The 12,696-nt window shown below is 54.3% G+C and overlaps 1 protein-coding gene across 2 annotated transcripts; it reads left to right on the forward strand.

Moving 5' to 3' along the window:
- Positions 1–2,121: 2,121 nt before the first annotated feature.
- On the forward strand, positions 2,122–5,015 carry FAM241B (family with sequence similarity 241 member B). 2 transcript variants are annotated; one of them, XM_024561370.3, is made up of 3 exons: positions 2,122–2,166; positions 3,410–3,559; positions 4,253–5,015. In XM_024561370.3, the coding sequence occupies exons 2-3, from the start codon at positions 3,467–3,469 to the stop codon at positions 4,520–4,522; spliced, it is 363 nt and encodes a 120-aa protein (XP_024417138.1). In that variant the 5' UTR covers positions 2,122–2,166; positions 3,410–3,466; the 3' UTR covers positions 4,523–5,015. The 2 variants fall into 2 exon arrangements, with proteins under 2 accessions (XP_024417138.1, XP_024417139.1); XM_024561371.3 differs by lacking the exon at positions 2,122–2,166 and adding an exon at positions 3,251–3,327.
- Positions 5,016–12,696: the final 7,681 nt, after the last annotated feature.

The raw sequence follows: 12,696 nt of genomic DNA on the forward strand, positions 1-12,696 counted from the left end.
GACAGTAATGGCCAGCAGCCCTTGAGCACTTAACTGCGGCCAGGCTCTTTTCTAAATGCTTTACACAAAGCAGCGCTTAGTGCTTCACAAAAACTTGAGGGATGGATACTGTTGTTGTCCCCGTTTTACAGATGAGAACACTGAGGGCAGAGAGGTTAAATAACTGGCCCAACCACAGCACTGGAGAGCAGCCTTCCCAAGATTCAAACCCAGGCTAACTCCAGTAGCTCCTTCCTTCCTTCCTTCCTTCCTTCCTTCCTTCCTTCCTTCCTTCCTTCCTTCCCTTTCAATTTACTATTATTGGGGGTGACATTGGTTAATAAAATTATATAGCTTTCAGGTGTACAATTCCACAATATATCATCTGTGTATGGTATTGTGTGTTCACCACCCCAACTCAAGTCTTTTTCCATCACCATTTATCCCCCCCATACCCTCTTCTACCTCCCCTCACCCCCTTTCCCTCCGGTTCTAGCATCCACCTTGTATTCACAATGCTTTTTTTTTTTCACAATGCTAATCTGTTCTCATAGTACACATGTCTAATTTATAAACAAATAAATAGGACACAAATAAGACACATATCAGGGAGACCTGCCCAACATTTTTTTATTGAAAAAATTTCATAATCAAATAATTAAACCATGGTGGCATCGAGGCACAGTCTAAGTCTCACTCTCCTTTCTGTCCCCCCCGCCCGGAAGCTGGTAGGCATCTGGGTCCTGACATATGCTCAATAAATACCTGCCTGCTCCCGGAAGCACCCACCAACTGGTGACCATAGAGGACGTGGTACACGTCTACAGTGGAACGTTACCTGGCCGTAAAAACGAAATGTTACCATTTGTGACAGCATGGAGGGGCCTAGAGGGTGTTATTCTGAGTGAAATAAGTCAGACGGAGAAAGACAGATAACATAGGATTCCACGTATGATACATGTGGAATCTAAAAACCAAAATAAACAACCAAAAGAGAAACAAACTCATAGATCCAGAGGACAGGCTGATGGTGGCCAAGTGGGACTGGGTTGGGAGGCCGGGTGAGAAAGATGAAGGGACTAAGAAGCACAAGTCTGTAGTCACCGGGATGTAAACTACAGCATAGGGAACATAGTCAATAATAGTGTGATAAGTATGTAGGTGTCAGGGGGTACTAGATATAATGGGGGATCACTTTATAAGTTATGTAAATGTCTAACCACTAAGTTGCATGTCTGAAACTAACATAATATTGAATATCAACTGTAACTGAAAAATAAAAAACCAAAACCACTAATGTTTATCAACACTTGCTACGCGCTAGGGACTCTCCCACTAATCTCACACAATCCTGCGAGGCAAGTGCTGTGAATATATCCATTTTGCAGATGACGACACTGAGCAGCTCAGCAGTTTGCCAGAGTCCAGAACTTGAACCCAAACCGTGGGACTGCAGAGCTCGTTTTCTCCCACCGGTGACCAGGCCCAGCCCGGAGGGAACCACTGTTGAAAGGGCCGGGGTTGGGGTTGAAAACATCAGGAAGGAGGCAGAGGTTGATTGTTCGCTCCTTTGCCAGGTGGCTCCCTTTGCCAGGAGTGCCCTTCCCTGTTCACCTTGCAAGCAAACCTCCACCTACTCTTCTGGCACCAGCTCAAAAGCTGCCTCTTTCAGGAAGCCCGCCTTCCCTCACACTGCAGCTAGTTGCACTGCTCTATGGTTCAAACCTTATCTTCCTCACTGGAGTTGGAGCTTCTTGAGGGCAGGGCTAGGTCCTACTCAAGGGACATCCTAGGAGACAGCTCAGCAAACTCACACTGGGGCCCAGAGCCCATGCCCACATTTCCTCCCAGGCTAGGGGAGTCCCATCCCCTGGATTTTTCCTCTGTGGGCTCCACTTCCTTTTCCTCTTCTTATTCTCCCTCCTCCTTCCTCTCCTTCTTCCTCCGGACTTGTTTCTTTCCTCTCCGTACTCTTTACTTCCTGCTCCTTCCTTCCCCTCTGGACCTGTCCTTCCCCCCACCCTCCCCAATTTCTCCCCCCCTCCCCCATCCTCTGGGCCGGGCAGCTGCGGTTCCCCGGGAGGCCTGAAGAGGGCGCTGCTACGCCGCATCGCTGCTCTCGCTCTTCCTGTGAGGTCTGGTGGGAGGAATCGGCCTGGAAACCACGGCGAGTGGACGCGCCTGCAGGTGGGTGTCGGGGCCCGGGGCGCGGGGAAGCGGGGCGCATCCTTCTCCTACCGCGGGCCTGGTTTCGGAGGTGGGCTCGGCGGCCCGGGCAGGGTTCCTCCTGCCGCGGGAGCACCCCACTTCTCCCATCGGTAGGGTCAGGTGCACCGAGGGCCGGCGGCGCCCACAGCCCACGCAGGGGGTCGGGATGACAACGCACAGAGGGACTGCGGAGGACCCACTTTGCCTTCTGCAGGGGCCAGCAGGCTTCAAAAAGGGGGTCCGCCTGTCTCCGGCTCCAGGCCAAGGGCACGAGATGGGGGCTCTTAACCTTTTTTTGGCGTGTGTGTCACAAAGGCTTTTTGAAAATTTTAATGAAAACTGTGGCTCGTCTCCTGAGAAAAAATGGCCTTCGCATAGACTCCGGGAGAGGCATGGAAGGGCCCCACCCCCAGCCGCAGTCCACGGACACCCTTGCAGTCTGCGGAGCAGGGTCCTCCCAGAGCCACTGAAGCATCCCCCGTCCCACATTTTAGGAAGGCTGGCCCTGCCCTCCTGTTAGCAAAGGAGGCACTGGTGTTACCCGAGGTGTGGGACAGGTGAGGGGCGTGCCCTCTGCAGGTCTGTTCCTCCCCCAGCTCTGGGGCTGCGTGGCTACCAGTGCCCTCTGCTGCCAGGCGGTGGATCGAAAGTAGCTCTGCAATGAGCCTGGGTCTCCTAGGAGGGGGAGGAAAGCTCAGGCCCTTGGCATTTACTCCCGCGGGAACAGCGCAAGGGGCCAGGTTTTTTTTTTTAACAGAAGGAAATCGAGAACCTGGGGTTCCTGGGGCCCTGAATTCATTAGTTAGTACCTAGAGAAGGTCTTCATGTTCTTCCTCTGCTGCCCATAGATGAATGGTCCTGGGCAAGCTGGGTACACCTCCAGCTGGGCCTGCCTCAGAGGGGCGTTGGGAGGTGTGAGATGAGCCTTCAGGACTCCCCACAGCACCCGGCATGGCAAGGGTTCTCGTCCCCACTGTTGCCGGTGGTGGTCCATAATGAAGCCTCCTTCTCTGAGGGTTCTTTTGACAGTTTCCCCAGTGGACTCTATGTCTGAAAGGTTTTTGTTTGGCAAACAACTTGCGTTTTTCTCTCTCCTTTTTATTAATCAGATACAGTGCCTGCTTAGTCTGGATCACCAATGTGGGCACCTAGAATTGCAGTTTTTCCATTGGAAGCAAGCATCTCTCTATTTCTGGTAAATTGATGTTTTTTTGTTTTTCAGCCTTTTTGAGGTCTGAGGAACAGTGAGGCCTAGCAGGGACCCAGAGCTCCAGGGAGGATGGTGCGGATCTTGGCCAATGGGGAAATCGTGCAGGACGATGACCCCCGCGTGAGGACCAATACTGGGCCACGTAGCAGCACGTCTCGACAGGTAGGCACCCAGCCCCCGTGGAAGGGGTGCAGCTGTCCTCTGCCCTCTGTTCTAGATACTTCTTAGCTCCCAGAAGCTCCCTTGCTGGTCATTGACCTCTAACCTGAAGTTCTCTTTGCAGAGAGCTGGGCTGGGGAGGGTGGGATGCCAACACGTGGGGAAAACCTGTGGTAGATTTGCCCAGCCCCCTGCCTCCCCAGCTCTTCCTCCTTCAGGCAGCCTTCCCAGACTTCAAAATCCAAGAGCTCTCTCTCTTTTAACCCAGTTAGCAGACTCCACTGGAGCCAGCGTCTTTCTTTTAAGGCTCGATTGGAAGAGAGAGAAGCTGGAGGGTAATGGGGGGAGATGAGCCCATGGCCACACCATGTTGATTTCAAAGGAAGGAGTGAGGAATGTCAAAAATGCCTGCCTGAATGCTGTGCCCAGTAGTCTAACCCGCCTTGACCCTGGGCACCTTCTTCCTGGCACCACTTGGGGAGGACAGACTGGCAACTTCTGTGCTCTGAGAGCTTGTGACTCAGTAGCTGGGATTCCTGTGGGTGGCGTGTCAAGATTGCTGGAAAAGGGGGTGTGGCCCTGGGTGACTGTAGGGGAGGGCAGGGCCCAGCTCACAGGATTCGCTTCCTCTGGGTACCTTACCCCCAGGGAAGTTTTCTCGAGATTCATCCATTTTTCTCTGTCTCCACCTTCCAGAGCCTTCTCAATAGGGGCCACGGTGCCCCCCTGGGGGGCCCTGGCCTCAGGCAGCAGCAGGGGGGCGCCAGGCTAGGTGCTGCTCAGTCCCCCTTCAACGACCTCAACCGGCAGCTGGTGAACATGGGCTTCCCCCAGTGGCATCTCGGCAACCACGCGGTGGAGCCCGTGACCTCCATCCTGCTCCTCTTCCTGCTCATGATGCTCGGCGTGCGTGGACTCCTGCTGGTGGGCCTGGTCTACCTGGTGTCCCACCTGAGTCAGCGGTGACCTCTGCTGGGGGGCAGGCGCAGGGGAGAGGGAGTTGCTCGGCTTTGGTGTGAGAGCAGGCACGTTGGGAGGGGATCTAGTGGTGCCTTGAAGGTGTGCTCAGAGGATGTTTCCACATTGTGTTAAGCATGATGCAGAGGGAACTTCTAGTCCAGCATTCCAAAGTATCGGGTGAATCCCTTGAGATGCTTTTAAGTGGCATCGAGCCTGCGTTAAGCACAAACTCACAGCAAGAAAGGGATTCCCTTCCCCTTCTCTCCCGATCCTTGTTTGCCAAGAAGACAGTCTCCGCTCAGTGCCAACATGTCTTCATGCCTCTGGCACACGCTGACTTCTCCCGTTACCAGGGAACAGGCCTTGGGCGTAGGGCAGGTGGGACGTTTCCAGACTTTTATAGCCCTGTTTTAATGGTATATTTTTAATGGCTACCTTTTATTTATGACAGGTGGTACTGGCATTCTATTCATTGTGGTGATGTTTTCAATAAATAAATTCCAGGAAAAATAAGTCCCTGTAGAAACATTAATCAATAACGGTAATGCCGTACGTGGGTCTGGAAGACATGGAGAAGGTGGTCAGAAGTGGTTGGGATTGGGGAACAAGGTAGAAGTGGGTATTTGACCTTGGAGGGTAGTTCATGCCTTTTTTCTACAGGCCCCGGGACCTGGGAGGGGGTCTAGGTACAGCCTGGGTTGGGCCTCTTCTTTCATGCTTAGGTAACTTCTAGGCTCACGCTGAAATGCTGGCGGGAACAGCTGATGGGCTGTGGGGTCAGGACCCTGACCAGAGGCCTCTTAGTCTCCCAAAGCCCTCATAGCCTCTGACCATGGCACACTCTCCATAGAAAGCGGGAGCTTTGGCGCTGACCCGCCAGGGCACGTGGGGGAAGAGCTCCTGCTTTTTGTGAGAAAAGGCTTTGAGTTGTGGCTGGTGAGCCCTTGGCTGCACGGGGGTCCTGTTGGGGGCGTGGCATCAGTGGTTGAAGGATAAGGGGTCAGAGAGAAGCTGAGTGAACTTGAGGACTTCCCCAGCTCAGGGACCAGATCACTCACGGTCTTCTTAGGATCCTTTGGGGTTGGGCAGTTTGGGGGAGAAGGCAGGATTTGGGGGGACTCTCCAAGGCCAGTGCTAGAAGAGCACTCACGGAGTTTTTGAGGGGAGGTGGGGGAGAGAGACTGAGATGGTTGTGTCCCTCCTTTGACAACCTGCTGTACTGCCCGCAGCCACCCGCCCCCCCCCCCCCCCCGTGCCCACTGCTGCCCTCAGCGGGCTGGTGGCCTTCATCAGTCATTCCTGGGGAGACTTGTGTTGGGACGGACTCCTTTTTCAGTGTTTTCTGTGTCTTTATTTCCCGGCAGCTGTTGGAACATGTCCCCTTTATGATGGCTTTATTGGGGGGGGCACTGGGCCCTTGGCTGGGGGGACCTCAGACAGAGTCTGACTCCCAGTGGCTCCTCTGGGGCCTGGAACAAGGGAGGTGTTGCCCAGCCCCGCATCTCCTGCCCTGGCTCATCTGCCCTCCTCCCCCAGCAAGTGCTGGGGAAGGGATGTTCTCACCCATGACTTCCTCCCCTGAAACTCCCCGCTAAGCTTGTGTCTCTGGTTGGGTTTTCCTTTTCTTTTTCCCTTTGCAAAGCTATGGGACTCTCTGATGAAACAGGAAATCTTAAGCGGGCTCTCAATGCGTAAATACCTAGGAGGGATATGCATCTCAGTCCACAAGCTCAGGGGCTGAGGACTGTGTCTTTTTCTAGAACTCAGTTTCATTCCCAAAGTCCAAGCCCTGGGAGGGGAAGTGAGGGCCTGTGCCTCACTTCCAGGCAGGCACGGGGGAGTAGGAGGAGCCCTGGACCACAGTGACCACACTGGGGCAGAGGCACCTCCCAGAAACTCGTCAGCCAGCCTAAGGGAAAGGGTTGGGGACTCCAAGTGAGTTGTGCGAGGAAGGAGGAGTGCTGTGTCTTGTCTGGTGTGTTGACTGAGCTCCAACACACCGGACAGGATCCCAGCAGAGCTGCTCTGGTTGAATCGGGCTGGGGGCCCAGGGGCCACCTCTTGACACTTCTTTCCTTAACCCATCTTCCCTGTACTCGTCGGGCTCTGGCAGAGGGGGCTAACCTCTGCTCTGTCCCACTCTTCGAAGTCCAGGGTCTGAAAGTGTGCTGGGACTGCCCACCCTGCAGGCAGAGGCAGTGTCGTGGAGGGAAGGCGCCCCCTGGGCTTGTGCAGCCTGTGTGAGCTGTAAGCCTCTCTGCCTCCAGTTTGGATGCCCTTTGGTGAGGCTCCCGCCCGCATAGAAATTTACTCTGGAGGCCAAATGCAGACCTTGATGGGCCCCTGAGTGAGGCTGTGGGCCACCTTGGTCTAGCAGGTGTCTTAGTCCTTGAAGAGGGTGGGCTCTCCTCCTCTGCCCGCCCTCTGCCCCATCCCACCCACTGTGTGACAGGACCCCCCAGACCAGCGGCCTGGAGGGCAGATTTCTGGGGAGGTTTCTGCTAATCTCCAGGGCTAATCCTCGACACTCTGTGTCTCAGTGTCAGGTCGGATTTGCAGCCTGGCTGCCTCTGGGAGAGATGCCGCTGTCCCTGCTCCCCCCACTGTGTGAGCCACATCTGGATCCTGCCAGGCCTCTGCTACTCCCTGGGGCCGGAAAGGGGACCCCCCCCCTCCAGGCTGGGGCTACCTGGTGAGCAGAGCTGCTGGTTTGACTGTCTCCGCCCCATCTCCTGGACTGCCAGCTTCCTCAGCCCTTTCTTCCATATGTTCCAAGCCCTTTGCTCTGTGAGCTCTACCTCTTCCTCCCTCCAGATGGCCTGCAGGTAGGGGTCACTGTTTCCGTCTTCCCAAAGGAGACATGAAGCCAGAGATCAGGCAAAACAGCTCCTCCCTGAGGAGGCCTCTCTTGGCCCCCACTCTCTGGGACTGGGCTGGGACTCCCTCACTGAGGACTCTAGCTCTGTGAGTTGAGGAAGAAGACTTGGTATGGTGGGCAGAGCCTCTGCCCTCCGACGCCTGGTCTGGCATTTACCCCACCCTGGCCAGCTGGGCCCCATAAGAAGCCTGTTTGCAGGCCCTGCTCTGCTTTGTGGGTCCATGACCTTGGCCGCTGAAGCCTGTTCCTCATCTCTGAGAAGGTGTAATTAATGATCTGCATCCCTCCTGCCTCCTGGGGCCTTGGGGATCAGCTTGGCACGGTGGGTGAGAGAGACGGACAAGGCGTGGAAAGGAGGGATGGCGCCAGTGCCTCCTCCTCACAGACGCTGCACCTTGAACTACACACAGCCCCTGTGCAGTGGGCTTCGGCCCAGGGTGGCCACAGTGCGCGCAGGACCCCCGGCTGTGCTTCTGGGACCAGGGCTGCCCCTCCCCAGCTGCTGGAGAAGAAATGTGGCTGCTTTTCTGTGCTCCTGAGGGCTGAGGGGCCCGTTGTAGGTCTCTGGTGTCAGGACGGGACGAATTTGCCGAGAGTGTGTTCTGTGCCTGACACTGTGCTAAGCGCTTGAAGTCACTTAACCATCACCAGAACTTTATAACAGGTACCATCACTGTCATCTTTATTTCACTGCTGAGCATGCTGTGGAGCATTTCTAACTTGCTCCAGGACCCTGAGGGGGAGGGGGCTGGGGCTGGAGCTAGAGTTCAAACTGAGGCCAAGGACCACATTCTCAATCACTCTATTTTGCCTCTGGCTGCTTGTCACCTACAGAATCACCTACAGACTTGTTACAGAGGCAGATGCCCAGGCCTCACATCCACTCCCAGAAGTGCTGGGATGTGGCCTGGGCCTGCCTCGCACGAGCCCTCCAGGCGATTTTGATGGCGGTGTGAGTGGGGGGGCAGTTTAGACACTGACTGTGTGAGAGTGCTGGTGGCCGACAGGCAAGACAGGAGTCCCCCAAGTTCACTCAGAGAACAGGGAGATGGGGAAGGAGGAGACCTCACTACCTGCTGGGACCCACAGTGACCTTTAGACCTTCTCTGGGAGCACAGAGGGCACAGGGTCGGTGTGAGGAGGCTGTCAGCAGCTTTCCAGCGAGGTGGTCTCCATGGCTTCCCAGCTCCGGGCGGCAGTCACTGCATGGGGGTGAGCCCTCTTCTCTGTGTTCCTGAATGCATGATGTTTTCATCACAAACTGACAAGGGGAGAAATCCAATTATCTCCAACAGGGTCCCTGAAGGGCCGTGCAAGGGTGGGGTGGGGTGGAGCGGGGGTCAGCAGAGGGCTTTGCTGCCACAGTGGACAGAGAGACAAGCCTGCAACCTGTCCAGCAGGGCATGCCAGTGGCAGAAGCAAAGCTCAGCCCTCCTTGTGCTGCTGCCCAGGGCTCCAAAGGCAGTGGGAGAAAGCTCTAGGAGATTGAGCGCTTTGGTGGGACTGCAGAGGGCTGTGTGTATGTGTGTGTCTGGCCCTCGGGTTTGGGGGTGGGGGATGTGCTGAAACCGCTTGTCTGTAGTGACCCAGAGCTCGGGAGGGAGAAGAGGAAGCTATCCAAAATGGAGTCTGAGCCTTTAGGTCAAGGGCCCCAAGTGCTGCGGAGGCTGAGCACTGGTGGAGGCAGGAGGGCTGGTGTGCGTTCACTGGGCCACCAGCTTCAGTCTTGCCAGTGTGTGTGTGGGGAGGGCGGATGGGCCACTGCAGGAGGCTGAATCCCAAATCTACCTCCAGTTAACCAGGGACCTTGGGCACAGTCCACACCCTCCTGTGTCCTCATCTGCTTTGTACAGGGGCAGGAGAATGCATATATTAATACATGGGCAGCACTTAGCAATTTCTGGCCCAAGGTCAGTACTTGGTAATACCATATTCACAAAGCAATGGCGTTAGGGTTTACATCTGTATATTATACACACACACACACACATATTAGAGCAACTCACATTTTACTTAAATCTAGTATTTTGGAAAGGAAGCCTCACATTATTGTAAATGAAAAGCCCACATTACTTGCCATTCATAGTGGATATTAGCACAAGTAAATTCAGTGTAGAGGAAATAACATGATTTCATTCTAGCGAGCCACTGACGGTGGCCGAGGCTGTGAGCCTGGGGCCTGCTTTCTTTGTGTGCCAGGATTTGGAGAGGGTGTTGAAGACCCGCTAGCATCTCACTGAGACGTTCTCCTCAATGGGTTCAGAAGACTAAAGGGAAATGAAAAGAGAATGACTTTTTCACCATGTGATTCAGTGCTGTGTTTGAGAATTGTTTACAGTCACCTTGCACACCGTCCCAAAGCATTGCACATCCCACCAGGTGAAAGCCTCTCGCAGCTGTCCCACGGATCACACACGGCATGATCTTGGGCAAGCTGTTTTTAAAATCAGACTTTGAAAGGTAAATCTTTGCACAGTTCAAAGATCAAGCAGTGTGCAAATGTACACAGAGAAAAGTCTCTCTTCCTCCCCTGCCCCCATCCATCCATCCCCTCTCCACTGCAGAACGACCATTCCTAGTTTCTCTTAAATCCTCCCAGAGTTTATTTATGCAAATGTGAGCCAACACAAATGTGCTAACTTTGTTCTTCTTTTATACAAATGATGGAAAATTAGATAATTTGATGCCCTTGCTTTTTCACTTAACAGTACATCCTGGCCACATTTCACATTAGTACAGAGAGCGCTTCTTCATTCTGTGCTGTTGCTATTTTGGGGTGATTTGCTGACTCGTCTCAGTGGAGCTGTCTGACCACAGAGGGTGGGCCCCCGAGAACTAGGCAGCTCTGACCTGGAAACACTCTGTTCCTCTGAAATAATGGGGGTGCCGACAGACATGTCTTCCCTTCGCCAGGCCTGAGGGAGAAGCTCCGTGGGCGACCCAAACTCAGTCCTGGGCCCCAAGTCGGTTCAGCAAACATTCAGGGAGCGTCTCCTGTGTGCCAGGAGCGATGGTGCAGAAACAGCCGCGGAGTCACACTCGATTAATTTTCTTGGTTCCCTGTGCAGCTGGGCAGTGTGGCTCCTGTCTTCACCTGGCTTTGTCTGGCTCAGTGAGGAGGTGTGGTGGCCTCACCTGAAACCTGTCGTCCTTTGTCAAGGTACCCCGAGGAGAGCAGTCCTTCCATTCTAGGAAACAAAGGGGCAAGATGATTTCCTCAAAGGCCTCTTTCAGCTCTAAAACTGGATGATAACCTGTCACAGAGCCTTATTCCTAATAGCTGCTCAGTGGACTTGGCTGCGACTTGGCTTGGCATTGCCAGCGTTACTGTCCCTCCCCCCTCCTCCCACCATGTTTTTGATAAACATCTGGATTAAGGAGATTGAGGGAAGCCATGAAGACTTGACAGAATCTCAGGTTTCTTTAGCTCTGAATTGGCCCATGAAACCCCTTTCCCTTTGTGCAGGAAGACCCTGGAGACCCCAGAGACCCCAGCAATCTCAGTGAGTTGGCCTGAAGGGCGTGAATGTTGTACCATGGCGCCACCTGGTGGAATGTTTGTGTGGGAGCATGCCTATCGTCCCCAAACCGGGTTTCTTAAATCATCCTTCCTCCTGCCTCAGGTGAGGAGCACTCACCTCAACCAGCCCAGGCTTACGATGGCCTTATATATCAGTGATAGAAGAACGCAGGTTTCTGGTGGAGAATGCATGCAACTCCATTGGAATTAATTTACTATGGTCTTGTCTCGGGCTAAGCTCTATGCTGAGCCTCTTCTCATTTCATCTTCCCCCAAAGAAAAACAGATGTCTTTCCCTTTTCACAGATGGCCAACCTGAGACTGGGAGAGTTTAAAGGCAACTCACTGTGGTTGCACAGTTGGTAGGTGGCAGATGTGGGCTGGGAGCCCTGGGGCTAGGGGACTGCAGAGCAGAGGCTCAGTGACCAAGGTCGTCGGGGCCCGTTTTGAGGCGGATGCCCTGGTACTTGGGCTTCTGGAGTGGGAGACAATGGGGATTCCTGCTCTTGGTTGTTTTCTAGTCCAGGTTTGCTGTCACCGGTGAGGCAGCCTGGCGGGAGGGGCTCATCCGCTTTCCCTAGGTTGAGGTGGCCGTGTCTAGCGCAGCCCTGCCTGTGTGGTGCCCACCAGCACCTTCCCATTCGCCTGTCTTCACTTGGCCCAGTCCCTCTGACGAATGTGATATTGTGACCTGGGATCCATCAGGACACGGTGTCCTTTGTCCTTTTCACAGGAGCAAGGAGTCGAGAGTCAGACAGATCTCCCACTTGCTAGTTGTGTGCTTTGGGGCAAGTTGCTTACCTTGCCTCAGTTTCCTCATCTGTGAAAGGGGAATAAGGTGCTGTTCAGGGCAGTTGTAAGATCCACACGGCAGACGTGTATCTAGTGCCTGGTGCGTAGCAGCGAGCTCTGGGTGTGTAAGATCACTTCTTGCACACTTGCCAGTGAAAAGTGGCCACCCCAAGCCAAGAGTAATCAAAATGTCATCTGCTTTTGAAGTATCAGGAGGAAAAAAACCAGAAAAATTTCCAGTATGGCTACTTAGCAGTGCACCTCACTTAAGAAGTTGACCCCTGGGGCTTTGTCCTGTGCTGGCATCCGCAGCGGCCTGGGGAGGGTTGGTTTTTTTTTGCAACCTTGAGCTCAGCTAGTCTTAAGAAACTGCCTTCTTCTGATGAAGTGACTAAAATCCAGATGCTATCAGTAAGGGAAGGGCCAAGACAACCAGGGTCGGCTTGGACAAAGTGCTCCTTTCCCTGTGACAATGGTTCTCAACCCCAGCCACACGACAGGTTGACCTGGACGGGCAGCTTTCAGCCCTGTGTGCAGGAGCTGCAGGCGGTTGCTCCTGGTCCTGGTGCCTGACCTCTCACACACCACACTGAGTTGCTGGGGCAGGGACTGTACTTGGTTCTGTTTCGTCCTTCCAGCCCCTGACAAAGACCCTCTAGCTCTGTCCTCAGGCTTAGGGACTGTTGAGTGAATTGCGGAAGAAGGCAGAAGCCACCAGCCCAACTAAAAGGAGAAGGGTGGCCCCCAGGCCAGAGCTCACCCTCCCTGCCCCGTCTGAATTGTATCCTGTTACTTCCAGTGGGGCTGGGGGAAATGTCCCCTGTGCCCTTCAGGCTTAATTCTCAAGTTGTAAGTGCAAACAGTCCGGCTCCCCACCCCCTCCAGCCCATGTGGCAGAGGAAGAGGAGGATGGAAACAAGGAAAGGAGGGCAGGAGGGAGGAAGGAGGGGAGGAATGGAAGAACCCGGGTCAACAGGGTGGGTCAGTGCA

This window comes from Desmodus rotundus, chromosome 4 (assembly GCF_022682495.2).
Source record: "Desmodus rotundus isolate HL8 chromosome 4, HLdesRot8A.1, whole genome shotgun sequence".
Taxonomy (NCBI): Eukaryota; Metazoa; Chordata; class Mammalia; order Chiroptera; family Phyllostomidae; genus Desmodus; species Desmodus rotundus.

Coding starts and splice junctions, on each gene's coding strand:
- FAM241B (XM_024561370.3), top strand. CDS start 3,467: ATGGTGCGGATCTTGGCCAATGGGGAAATCGTGCAGGACGATGACCCC. Junction 3,560..4,252: donor GTAGCAGCACGTCTCGACAG/GTAGGCACCCAG, acceptor TCCACCTTCCAG/AGCCTTCTCAATAGGGGCCA.